The sequence below is a fragment of the Ceratotherium simum genome, chromosome 4, assembly GCF_057802395.1.
Source record: "Ceratotherium simum simum isolate JZ-2026a chromosome 4, ASM5780239v1, whole genome shotgun sequence".
NCBI classification, from domain to species: Eukaryota; Metazoa; Chordata; class Mammalia; order Perissodactyla; family Rhinocerotidae; genus Ceratotherium; species Ceratotherium simum.
Genome location: NC_141903.1, coordinates 58,837,086 through 58,851,349, shown reverse-complemented (window position 1 = coordinate 58,851,349; position 14,264 = coordinate 58,837,086). Strand labels below are relative to the sequence as shown.

Genomic DNA, 14,264 nt, shown 5'->3' with positions numbered 1-14,264 from the left:
TTCATAACTCCTGAAATAAGATTCTAGAGGCCTTAAAGCTTTAATAAAACTCCCACGTTATTCTTATAGCCTAAGAGGGCTATAGGATGAACCACACTAAAATAATGCAGTCCCAAGGAAACTGTAATTTTTGCTGCAAAGCCAGTGATCTTGACTGTCGATATAATGACTTTTTCTAATGTGATTCAGCCCAAGAAAAATTTATAGGGCTCCTGCTTCTCCCTGGTGGCCCAATCTATAGCATGGCTTTCTTAGAAACACTCATCCCTAACAGGTATCTGAGAAAACCACACTTCAGAGGACAGGGATCTGCTCATTTCCCTCCTATGATCAACAAGAGCCGGATGGGGGAGGGGGAGCTACCTTAATAGCCAAGTCACAGTGCTCACTGGCCGTGGTGAGCTGCTCGATGTGCCTGTCCACCTCGGCCACGGACAGGCTGCAGCTGCTCTTCTTCCTGCAGCAGACGACATTCTCCAGCCCCGTCAGCACCCTCTGCAGCTCCGAGTTCAGGTCACTGCAGTTATCTGTGAGTGAACGTGGACAAAATGCATTAAGCAGGCAGGCGGGCAAAGAATGCTCTCCTTGTGGCTTACCATGAAGAACTCATTCAGGTAAAATGGAATGGCAATGGAGCTTGACATTTCAAGGTTTAATGCCATGCAGCCTAATGTCACAGGCTGCCAGCACTGCTTCTGAGGCTTGGAGCCAATGTAAAGCCTTCGTTGAGGAGTTTCAGACCATGGCCATTTTCTAGATAGCCATGCCACGCTGAATTCTCTTGTCTTTTACTAGAAGGCAGCCACATCTCGAGTTTCTTTAGTAAGAACAAAGGAGTGTCCCAGAAGAAGCGGTTGGGACTTCAGAAGCCTTCTGGTCGACCCCTCTGCTCAGCCATTCAGACAAGCACTGTCTGCAGAAAGAGTTTCAGCAAAGATCTCATAACTTTACTAAACAAAACAAAAAGCCCCAGAATGAGCAGACACCAGGCATAATAAAAAATAGAAACTGTGCAAAAGACAGTCCTTGCCCTCAGTGAGCTTATAATCAGGACTTTTTTCTGATATAACCAATCAACATGCTCTACCATTGCAATTTAACCAACTTCTTCCATCAGGGCAAAAATAAGCTGTTCTAACAAACTGTATATTGTTCTCCATGTAAATGTCTTGTAAGCAATTCTAATAATTTGATTCTGACTTAAAAATCTGAGTTATTTTTAATTGCTGGGCACTTAGGGCCTGGTCAGGGGAGGAAAATTAATTATAATCTTAATGTGAACTAGACATATCTTAGAAGATGATTTTGTTGGGGAGAAAAAATCCCCTTAAACTCAAATACAAATATCTTAACCTATTTTGGATTCTATGTATCAGTATACGATTCAATTCTTGTAGCAAGACAGGTGTTAAGTACATGCAATCTCTCCAAGTACATCCTTCCCCACATCCAGCCTCATTCCTGCATGAAAGAAGCTCCTCCTTCCTTCTCATCATAGGTTCCATGCACTAAACTGGCCAATTGCTTTCGGTGCTTACCTTTAGAAGACTTCAAGAAAACTCTTAGCACTATAGGAACAGGATTTCTTACAATATTCCGGTCAACCTTATTTGACTGCCTATATCCATATCAAATTATCTAGGTCTAGAGAGAAGATAAGCCTGAGGCTTTCACTCCAACCAATGAATACAATTATCCCCCCTCTTCTCAAACCTGTTCCTCCCTCATCTCTCCCATTTCTGTGAATGGCACCACCATCCACCCAGTTACTCAGGTTAACTCTCAGGCAACTTTGATTTCTTTTTGCCTCACATCCTAAACCCAATCCATCTTGTGACCGCAACCTTCAAAACTTATCCCAAAAGTGACCTCTTCTTACCATCTCCACTGATACCAGCCTTGGTCCAAGCCACCAGCGTTTCTCAACTGAACCACCTGAACAACCTCCTCCCTCCACTCCCCATACTATGGCCAAAGTGAGTCTCATAAGGACATAAGTCAGATCATGTCACTCCCCTAGCCCAAAACGTCAAATGGCTTCCCTGATCATTCAACTGAAGTCCAAACTCCTCACCAGAGTCTGTAAGACTCTGCATGATCAAGACTGATGATGTTCTCAACCCAGGCTGTGCCATGGAATTCCCTGGGGAGCTTTTATAAAATACCAATATCCAGGCCCCACCCTAGGTCAATTAAATCACAATCTCTGGGGGTGGGGCTTGGCCACTGGAAAATTTTTTAAGTTCTTCAGATAATTCCAATGTGCAATCAGGGTGAGAACCACTGATCTATCTGGTCCTTGCCTCATCTGTCTTCCTTGCCCCTCATTGACTACGCTCTGTTCACACTCCTGGCCTTCTCTCCATCCCTGGAACATGCCAATCTCCTCTCTGCCCAGGGCTTCCTTTTCCTTTGCTAAGACTGATTCCCACCCACATCTCTATTTACATTCAGCTCTCACCTCAAATGCCACCTCCTCACCAAGCTCTTCCCTATCTAAAGCATGCGGTTCCATCTCCTCCCCCTGCTCAGTCCCTATCCTATTAACCTATCTTCTTCATGCCAATCGTCACTATCTGATCTGACTTATGTGTTTGTTATCTCTCGTCTACTGAAGCAAAGCTTTATGAAAGAAAGGACCTTGATTTTCCTTATCATTGTATCTCCAACATCGAATAGTGTAGGCGGTCAAAAACTATTTTTTAAATGAGCAAATATAAACACCACATCATTATATATTTAAGAGACAGCAAGACTAAAAACACAGACTTTGTCAACAGCAACATGTTTTACATCAACTTTGTCCATGCTCTTTGTCCTTGTTATGGATCACGCCCCGAGCTGCCAACAGCTGGGGGATACTCCTCACTGCAGAAGGCCTTCTGGAGATGGAGGGCAGATGCCCACCACCAACTCAAGGCAAGGAGGTCCAGAGCCAGAAGCAGCACTCCTCAGCCACCACACATGCTGGTGGAACTGTCTCCAGCACACACTTAATTCCAGGGAAATAACTGGAGGAGTTTCTCCGAACGATCATTGACCTTGAGGTGCAGGGTTTCCTGGTACCCTGAGCTGGAGTGAATACACGCTCCTGAATTATTTGCATTATTAAGTGCTTATGAGTGGGATGAGAGAGAAAGATACCTCTATTCAGCCATTCCATGTGAATTTCCCTAGCAGAGCTCCATCTGATCAAGTGATCACATTGGACATGCCTGCTGATGGGCAGACTGTATCCCAGCTGTATCCTGAGGATGTTGGGCTATAGAGAACAAGAGGAAGGTGTAGGGATCTGACCAGTATTTCTTTCTCATTCTTTAATCAAATAGTTGCTGAGCCCTGGCCTCAGGCCAGATGCAGGGTACAAAGATGAATACAAGACTATCCTCAACTTTGAGAGGCTCACAGATGTACATGGCAAATACCACAGCCCCTCCTCTTGGCTCTCCGTACCACCCTGGGGAAAGTTACCACAGAGAAGATGACGCAAGCACAGGACAGGGAATCAGGAGGACTGAGGAGGGTACTTAAATTAAAATACAGACTGGAAACAGCGAAGGAAGATCTTCTCTTCAAACCAAGGAGGGCCATCAATGTGTCCCTTGGTCTTAGGAAGCCCAATGTGTAAAACACAGGTTGGATGAACTCCATACACTCTCGCCTGATAGCCACAGGACTCTGTACTGTGGTTTTACACAAGCCCCACTAGTGATCAGGTGACACTTGGCTGTCCTTTGTCATTGTTGCCTGTTTGGAGCCTCACAGGAGGACAAGGTGACCAGACTGGCAGGAGTGGATATTCTGGGTCCCCTTGTTGGAATGCTGTCACATAGCACCAATCACTCACCACCATTCACTCCAGCATCAGCGCTGCTCGATACAGGGTGAATTATCTTTCAGTCTGTGGCATATTCTTCTAAATATAGACTTAGGATAAATTCTTCATTCTTTCCCTTGGCCTACCATGCCCTGCACAGTCTGGCCCCTGCCAGACATCAAAGGCTGAGGCAGTTGGAGTTTTTAAAAAAGACAAGAGGTGTAAGTCAAGGGATCAGAGGAGCAAGATAAGCTCATACAGGGGACCATGTGTTCCAAAATGAACAAAAGGTGCCTCATGTACAAATCAAAACCACAGTAAAATATCACCTCATCAGAATGGCTACTATATAAACAACAGAAAATAAGTGTTGGTGAGGAAGTGAAAAAACTGAAATCCTTGCACACTGTTGATGGGAATGTAAAATGGTGCAACTGCTTTGGAAAACAGTATGGCAGTTCCTCAAAAATTAAAAATAGAACTACCATATGATCTAGTAATTCCACTCCTAGGTATATATCACAAAGAATTGAAAGCAGGGCCTCAAACAGATCCTTCTACATCCATGTCCATGGCAGCACTATTCACAATAGCCAAAAGGTGGAAATAACCCATGTGTCCATCAATGGATGAATGCACAAACAAAACGTGGTATATACGTACAATGGAATATTACTCAGGCTTAAAAAGGAAGGAAATTCTGACACATGCTACAACACGCGCGAACTTTGAAGACGTTAAGCTAAGTGAAATAAGTCAGTCACAAAAGGACAAATATTGTATGATTCCACTTACACGAGGTACCTAGAGTAGGCGTATTCAACAGAGACAGAAAGTAGAACAGAGGTTACAGGGGTTGGGGAAGGGGACAATATTGTTTAATGGATACAGAGTTTCTGTTTGGGAAGATAAGAAAGTTCTGGAGGGCGGGCCCCGTGACTTTGCGGTTAAGTGCGCGCGCTCCGCTACTGGCGGCCCGGGTTCAGATCCCGGGCGCGCACCGATGCACCGCTTCTCTGGCCAAGCTGAGGCCGCGTCCCACATACAGCAACTAGAAGAATGTGCAACTGTGACATACGGCTGGCTATCTGCTAGGGCTTTGGGGAGAAAAAGGGAAAAAGAAAGGAGGAGGATTGGCAATAGACGTTAGCTCAAAGCCAGTCTTCCTCAGCCAAAAGAAAAGGATTAGCATGGATGTTAGCTCAGGACTGATCTTCCTCACAAAAAAGAATATAATAAATAAATAAAATAAAATAGGTATACAGTTAAAAAAAAAAAAGTTCTGGAAATGCATAGTGGTGATGGCTGCACAACTCTGGGAATGGACTTTAGTGCCTCTGAACTGCACACTTGACATGGAACTCCAGTGTGAAGAGTGACACGGAGGCAGACCCGCTGCGCAGCTGTGCTGTGCTTCATGTAGGAAAGGTGACGGCTCAGTCCCATGTCCATGAGACAAAGAGGAGGCCCTTTGCATCAAATACATATTCTTCTACCAGAGGTTATTCATATCTGTCCAAAAAAGCATTTGAGGTAGCATACAGCAAACACCCACAAATAAGGGAAGAACAGTGATTGGGACCAGGGAAAGGCTGAGGAAGCTAACACAGCTCTGAGGCTGACTCTTCTCCTTAGCCCTGAGCTTCCTGGCAGCCAGAGCAAAAATGAATTATCTCTTGTCAGAAAGGAGGAAGCAATCCAGTTTCACAAGGGAGACAATGTGTTTTGGCAATGGATGCTGAAAGAATTTTGGTACACGGGACTTCACATGTGGTGTGAAGTGATGTGATTGCCAGTCTCCTCAGCCACAGTTTCACACATATGCAGATTTCATATGGTTTCTTCTTATACTAACCTTCAATTAAAATTAAGCTGTAGACTATTAAAGTACAACGTAAACGGAATTCTGGAAGGGGCTAAGCTCACGCGATCTTGGCATCCAGCCTTCAAGTTATCTAATTTGCTGTAAAGATAAAAGAATGAATGGAATGGACATCTCCCTTCAACCCAAGGATGCAAACTAGCCACCTACAAGTCAAAGATGTGTTTTGTTTGGACGGCGGGATTTGACATCTGGCGCAATCTTTTTTTTTTCCAGAACAGTTTTTGCATTAATTGTCAACATTTAGAAATCATTAGAATTTATGGCCATTCTTGTAAAATTAGAAGGTCTGGCAATACTGGGCCCAGCTCCTCGCATGACAACCATCTGCGGAGTGGCCAGCAGCTGCCCCTTTGGACTCTGCATGGCCACGGCACGCCCCTGCCCTGCCCGCTTCCTTCACAGCCTCTGTGCCAGTCTGCAGCTCCCGCCTTTGCTGTAGTTTCTAAATGTAACTATTCTCGGTCAGCCTTCTGACAGGAGCCAGAGAAAAGACAGCTCAGGTTGTATTTTTCTAATGAGAGCCCAGAGCCTTAGGTTTCTAAGTTGCTGTTGGAGGGGAGACCCAAGTACTTTGGAAATCTGCAAAGAGATAAGAGAACATTCATGGCTGTGAAACGTAAGCCCAACCAGCTTTCTTGCTTGGTTAAACACACACTGGTGGGCAAAGCTGGTTTTCTTCTTTCTCCCTCAGGATCAGCTAAGGCCCCCGCCCCTCCCCGGAGTTGCACACAATAAACTGTACCAGAGTTGGTTTATTCTGAATCAGGTGTTAAAGGCTGCCTGGTTTTTTTGAACACCCTGTAAAAACCCTAATCCAAATAAAAATACAGGTAAACGGGCTAGATGTTAGAAACACTCTCCTGGTCCACCTGATTCTGAGCAGCACACTTTTACCTGAACAAATCTACTCCAAAATATGGTCCCAGCTTCAAAACATACATACTCCTGGGGCTCGGCATTCACTTCACAGCTAATGGTTATGCCTGCCTGGTTTGGAAGCCACGAATTCTCCTCTTCATACTGGCTGTTTTTTGAGCTTTGCCTTGTAATCTCCTTTTCCAGGAAGCCTTCCCTGATTACATACAATCTCATATTTACTCCTTTCTTTGAGGCAGCACATTCTCTGTAATTACTTATTAACTGACACATTGACCCTACTAAGCCCAGCCTTGGGGAGCAGTGACTCTGTTCATTCATCCACGTGTTCCCAGACACTCACAATGCTGGGCATGGAGTAGCGCTCCGTAAAGACTGCAGGATCTGAACATGCAAAATAAACAAAGGACTTTTTATAAGCCAACTTTCAGAGTATCAAGTTTTTGTTAGCCAGTCTGAGAAACAGAAGCGGCTATAGGCTTGCTGTGAACTCTCCCCTAAAGCTGTACCTGTGTGGGGAGCAGCAGATCAGGCCATGACCATAACCCTCACGACCTTCCACGGGCCCATACATGCCCCCCTCTCCGTTCTGACTGGGCACACATCATGCCTTGAAAAGAAATTCAAGTGGAGGAAAGAGCTACAGATTCTTTCAGCATCAATATAGACGTTCTGCTTGGAGGCAAGATATGATGGATATCCTAGGGATGTCGCAGTTCAGATCCTGTTGGCTCTAAGGCTGAAACCAGGAAGGCTGTTGGTTTTTATCTTTTTTCCCGCAGTCCTCTCCATGCTACATGCAGCAAGGCCCTCCCTAACTCCAGCAAGGAATAAGCAAAACCAGAACAAAACAACACAGAAAATGACAGAACAGAATACAGTCATGTACCACATAACGACGTTTTGGTCAACGACGGACTGCATATATGATGTTGGTCCCATAAGATTAGTACCACGTAGCCTAGGTTTATAGTAGGCTATACTGTCTAGGTTTGTGTAAGTACACTTTACGACATTCGCACAACGACGAAATCGCCTAACGACGCATGTCTCAGAACGTATCCCTGTTGTTAAGTGACACGTGACTGTAGTTGACTTCCAGGTCTGAGCACCAAGGAGAAGACCAAAGGGTCCGGGAGGAAAGAAGTAAGAGAGTATCCATGGAGGTTACACCCCGGCGTAGTGTACATAGCACCTGTGTCTACCGAAGACGAGAACTTATAAGAATGATGCTGTTATGTATATATATTTATACTCATATATTTAGGGTGAAGCAACATGATGTCTGCAACTTACTTTCAAATGGCTCAGAAAATAAAATTTCTGGAAGCAGAAGAGGGAAGAAAATCAAATGTGGCAAAATGTTAACAACTGGTGAATCTAGGCAACAAGTTTAGGGGGGTTCTTTTTATCTTATATGTAAGTTTGAAGTTTTTCAAAATAAAAAATTGAGGGGAGGGGGCCGGCCCAGTGGCATAGAGGTTAAGTTTGGCATGCTCCACTTCAGCGGCCCAGGGTTTGCAGATTTGGATCCCGGGGTCGGACCTACACCATTTGTCAGCCATGCTGTGGCAGCAACCCACACACAAAATAGAGGCAGACTGGCACAGATGTTAGCTCAGAGCAAATCTTCCTTAGCAAAAAAAAAAAAAAAAAAAAAAAAGACTTGAGAGGAAAACAAATACCTCAACATTCAAGGCAAGGAGGTCTGACATAGCACGAATAGACTGACATTGAGATTTAACTCGGGGACCACTGTGGTGGTTGATTTCTCAATGCAGCTGTAAGAACAGGAATGTTCTCCTGACAGTGTCACTGCCACACCCAAATCATCCCTGAGAACATGGGCACGAGTCAGGGTGAGAGCGCCAAGGAGAGTAGCCTGCCAGCCACTACCTCCCCGGGGCCTGGGGCCTGGAGCCTGGGAGAGACTCTTCCATGTTTCTTTTCCCCAAGGAAGCAAGGTTGCATTTTCACAACTTCTATTTTAGCGAAATCTTACAAGTCTGAGATTTGTGTTCAGTTCTGCTGTTGTCCCTTTGCAGTTTCGACACTGTTTGTTTCTCTACAACAGTAAACTTGGTCTTAAATGTAGTGAAGGCATAAGAAAGATAACCTAACATTAACTTTGCACCCCAGCTGCCCTGAGGCTCCTCCAGGACCCTTCCCTCTAAGCTGCCACAGCGCCCGCACAGAATTCCCAGCCACCCACCCCGGCCCTCGTGGTATAAAAGTTCTGGCAGTGGCTCCTAGAGAGCAAGGCTCCAATAACACCTTATGTGAGAAAAGTTCAAGTTCACATATAATCATTTTACTTATTTGACTACTAATCACCCAAAGTGGCACAGCTTTAAGAATAAGACAATACCCACTGTTGCAGAAGACGTGAGGAAATCTTTGGGGTCAAGATTTGGCAATGTCTATGAAGAGCCTTAAAGATCATTCTGTGTCTGTACCTCTGAGAAGTTATCCTGAAGACATAGTTAGAGGCGCATTTAGAGGATAAACTCCAGCCCCCTGACTGCACCTCCAAGGCCCTCTGTCGTCGGCCCCTGCCCTGCTCTCGGGCCTCACTGCTGTCCACTCTCCTTGGAGCTCACCAACCTCCAAGCCAAATGGCTCTTCTCAGAGCCTGGATCACCCACCTCAGCTCAAGAGCCCCTCTCCAGGCGGGCTGTCTCCGGCCCTCGAGAGCAAACAGTGCCAGCGCACAGTAGGCCATCAGTACCAGTCCCAGACCCCGTGGCTCTGATTGTAGTAGGGGTGGGAGAATTTCCAAAGCCACCAGGAGAAGGGGGAAGATGTTCTTCTGGCATCCAAAAGTGGTCCACAGAATATTTTCTCATAGGAACAAGGTTCAACATGATGGTTGGGGTTGTAGTAATACTAGTGAGATCCTATATTTTATCTCCATTATAGATTAAATAAGCTTTCAGAGGCCTGTCTCAGAAGCTAACACTCCTTTATAATGCTGGTTTTAAGAAAAAATATGTCATGAGTTTCAAACCACCAAAAAACAACCCAACCTGAGGAGACATGGTCTGTTTAGAAAATGAAGATTGCTTGTCTTAGAAAAGGAGTTCATGAATCTCAACAATTATGGGAGCTCATTTTGAACAAATGTGGTAGATCAAGGCCTTTCCATTTCTTTCTTATACCCCAAGTCTCTCTTGGGGGCTGAAAAATTACTGAATAGCAGAATTTGAAGGAAATATTCCAAAGTAACGTGAAGTGAAGTGCAGCAATGACTCTCCCTGCTCTCGAGGTTGGGTACTCTCTAAGGAAAGTTCCGGAATAATTTTAGGTGGACTCCTCAGTCACTCAGCTCTGCTAACATTCGCTGACAGGTCTTGTCTGACCAGACTCAGATCCCTGGGAGAAAGCACACAGTCACCTCAGAGAGCACCCTCTGGTGAGCCAATGCTCGAAACTTCTAAATCTGCCCTGGGCTTGGTTCTCAGGGATGACCAACATGGCGAACCTCTTGGGAGAAATTAAGTTGCTCAAATAAAGTAAAGAGAAGAAAAAAAGGCAACAAAAGGCTCAGCCTGTTCCATCTACTAGCCAGGGCGCTATTTTCAGTCTCGTCTAACCTTTCCAACCTGTGGACTGGTTCCTCGAAATTTCAGAATCAGGTTACAAATAATCTGATTCTCTTTTAAAATTCTTTGCTGGAGGGTAACTGACTACCTAGCTACCTCATTCCTAATGAAAAGTAAGTTTTCTCCAGACAGACTGCCTTGCCTTTGTAAACACTTCTCTCCAAGTCTGCAGAAATCGTTTTTGGAGGAGACAGGGCTGCCTTTCCCCGCCCTGACCCCACTTCTCCCCACTGGGAGTGGCTGCTTGACACTAGGGAACATTTTTCCTGAAGCCATTAAGCCTCATCAGCCATTAAGCCAGGAAAATCTGGCTTTAACGTTAAACATATTTCATAGTCACAGCCGTGCCAAAGAGCCAGGTTTCATGTGTAAATTCTTCCTTGGTTGTCCTCCAAAAACTACTCATAAGGAGGAAATCTCTATCTAAACGCTCACACCAGCCAGCAAGGTATCATATGCCTCCTTTCATCCCTAAGGGTATAATAGTTTAGCATTGCTAAATTCCAGAAAAATAAGAATTTCTCACCTAAAACTGAAGAGATCTCAAAATACTGGAGCAGAACCCATAATGGCTGTGCAAAGGTCCATTGGATCAGGGATTTTGCTTGTTTTACAAACAATTGCTCCAAACAAGCTTTGCTGTTTCATTAACAGAGTTGGGAAAACAGCCTGCTAGGGAGTGCACCACACACGCGCTAACACGCATGTTGCAAGAAGCCCATGAGCACACATCTGTGCTCTGCTCTATTGCAACACCCAGAATCATTTGGTCTAAGAGTGTGGCTTCTAAGATGGAGATCTGCAAAAATCTCGATGAACAGCAAACACTGCTATTAAGCCACGTGCTATGATGCACAGCTGCCTCCTAAATTCCCCATCAGCACTAGAGACCTCAAAGGATTGTGGTAAGCGTAGCACACCAACCATATGCACGTTTCACTATTTAAGCAGAGGCCTGCAAAAGCAAAGCCATCTACAGAAACACGGGCGGGCACAACAAAAACCACTGCTTAGCTGTGCGGCCTTGGACAAGTAACTTACCCTCTCTGAACTCTGTTATCCCACTTTTACAGATGAGATTTATAGGGCCTCCTTCAAGGCTGAGGATTAAACATGAGGATGCAGTCCGTAAATGCTCAACACAAAGTAAGCGAGCAGAGCTTGTTAGTTATCATATCCAGCCTCTTTTAACTAGAACTCTGCCAAATTGAGGAAACAAAAACCCCAAGCCATGATTCCTACCTTATCTTTGTCCACTTAATTACCTTTATTTTCCAAACAACTGTGTGACCAGGTTTGAACAGAGGTAACGTAATTTATTTTTAAGATGCAATGAGACAATGCCGGCCCCTTTCTCCTCTATATGACCACTTAGGTAAGTCAAAGCACTTCATAAATTACTGGTTTACTCCTCCAGGCCCTGAGGACAGTGCCCAGGGGCCAGCTTACTGAAGGGGCAGCCTGACTGTGATGGGTGGGGTTTGAAAACAAAAGAAAAGCGCTTTTGATGAAGGGAATAGGTGAGACTTACTCCTCTACGGAGATCAACAAATACACTGCAGCAAACTGCATATAAAATTCAGCTCAAGAAAACCTCTGGGTTGCTAATGCAGGTTTGCAAATATAGCAACCATAATGAAATGGCTGCTTTTTAATGATTTCCTATACTGGTGTTTCTATACGGAAGCTTTTTTCCCTATTGAAGCAATTTAATTGGAAAATGGCAATGGAGTACAACGAGGCAGACGTCCAGTTCCGATGCACACACACAGGGACTGCTCTCTGCTGCAGCCTTGATGAGCCCCTCCTCCATGCTGTCCCCGTGCCTGCCCTCCTTGGGGACCTTGCAGGTGCAGGCCCTGTGCCACAGCATTCTGTGGGGAGAATAGTTGGGGAGGATGAGGTCCGAGGTGGGGGATGTCCAGGTTCTGCGGGGCCCTGCAGGCCATGGTAAGGTGAGATGTCACTCTCGGTGTGAGGGATCTGAGTGTGGAGTACAGCAATCTGATGGCAGATCCCCAGAGTCTCACATCCCCAGTCCCTAGCACAGCCCCCAAGGAGTTTGCTGACTAAATGAATAAAGGCCTCCTATTGTGGGCAGAGAACAGGGACAGGGATTGGGCAGACGGGGCCCTTTCCCTCCAGGAGCTCAGTCTTGTCGGGAATGATGCTACTTCTGGTTATAATGAATATATATTTTTAATGAGGGAAAGGATGGAAAGAAATGATTTGAGATTAATGATTCGGGAAAATGAAGCCAGCTCATAGCACAGACAGGCAGACACCGGCTCCTGGGTGGGGAGCCGGAGCCACAGATGCTCTCTCGTGTCAGAAGCCCCAAGAAGTCCCACAGTAAAGACGCCCAGCCCATTTAAGTGGGTTCATCCCTCCACTTCCCAGCCTTATTTGATTAAGAAACTTTGTTGGAGTGGAGTTCACTTATGTGATTTCATAAAATACACTTTCAGAGAAACACATGGAGGGATCAGTGTCGGAATGTCTCTCTGCTGTGATCGGGAACTTCTTGGCTGCTTGCACTTGTCTGACTGCCTAAGGCTGGAAGACAGAGTCCAGAAGCTTGGGGGCCACTAGGGTAGAGACGAGATGCTGGTGTAACTTAGCACGTAGGACTTGGGCCCACGGCGGCCTGGCCGCAGGGGGATGAGTGTGCTGTAACTTAAGGCCTGGGGTTTGGGTTCAGGTTAGTTTGAAGGAGACAGTTTCAGGCTGAAGCCAAGGCCCCTGGGGAGGCATCTCCACTCCTCAACCCAGTTCTGTCTGGCTCAAGTTGGTATCTGTATACAGCTCTTAGTGACTTTGATGTAGCTAAATCCACCTTATTTGGCCTTAGCAGCAGTCCATCCTGCTGACCCCTTCTTCCTTATTAGAGCCTTTTCTGCCCCATTGGCTTCCTGGACACCACTCTCCTCATGTCTTTCCTATAGCTTTGGCTGACTGACAGGTTGATGGATTGGTTGATTGCTTCACTTGTTCATTCCAACAAGTCTCTCTGAACAGACACTATGTGCCAGGCCCCGTGGTGGGCTCTGGAGATACACTAGCAGATAAACATGTTTCTGCACAGCTGAGTTTAGTGGGAGAGTCAGTCAAGCAAAGAAATACAAATACATCATTTAAAATTTCAGTGTGATATAAGAAGAAACAAATGGGGCAGTGACAGAGTCAGCACAGGGACGTGCACAGACTGGTGCTCACGAGATGCTTTCGGAAGAGGTAGATTTAAAAGGAGACAGAAATGATGAGAGGCACGTCCCTGCCTGGAGCTCCTGCTGAGCCTCCTCATCAGCTGGTGGCCCCCAAGGCTTAGACTCCAGCTCTCTGCGCTTCTCACTCTAGGCATCGAATTCCGTGGCTTCGGTAACTATCCGCAAACAACTGATGTCTCCCAACCACTTTTCTTCAGCCCAGACCTCTCCTCTTGGCTTCTTTTGTATACATACTACCCTCCCAAGCATCTCCACCCAGATATCTCCAGCTGCCTCAGACTCATGCCCAAACAAAACACATGACCTCCACCCCACTCCACCCTCTCCCCTAGCAAAACAAAACAAAATTCAAAGCAATACCACCCAGTCCTTTTTCCTATGCTCCCATATTGGTGATTGGCCCCACCGTCCACCCATTGTGCAAACCAGACACTTATGGGACACCCACACATACACACCTTCTCCTTCACCCTCTGTTTCCAATCCTTTAGCAGATCTTGCCAATTTTACACCTTTTCTACACCCATCTGCTTTTTGACAGCTCAACTGCCACCACCCTAATCCTAGCAACCATTTTGCCGACCTAGACTTTTTCAGTGGTTTCCTAGCTGGCCTCCTCATTCACTCCTGACTTACTGATTCTTTCTCTTCACTACAGAGTGACTGATTTAAAATGCAAATCTGATCATCTCATCCCCTCCCCCCAACTATTAAAATACTTCTGTGGTTTCTTGTGGGTCTTTGAATGAAGGTCAAACTCTCTAACATGGTCTACAAGATCTTACATGATCTGGCTCCTGCCTACCTCTCCAGCCTCCATCTCACACTTCGGTGCCCTCTATACACGATGATCTTTT

The 14,264-nt window shown here is 45.7% G+C and overlaps 1 protein-coding gene across 3 annotated transcripts in view; it reads right to left on the bottom strand.

Annotated features, from left to right (window-relative positions):
* The window catches only part of MCC (MCC regulator of Wnt signaling pathway), a 405,732-nt gene that overhangs the window by 74,797 nt on the left and 316,671 nt on the right, over window positions 1-14,264 (bottom strand). For all 3 annotated transcript variants that reach the window (XM_087429918.1, XM_004420305.3, XM_004420306.3), the window contains one exon: window positions 364-527. In XM_087429918.1, the coding sequence (XP_087286044.1) occupies window positions 364-527 (164 nt within the window). The remainder of the gene's footprint in view (window positions 1-363; window positions 528-14,264) is intronic.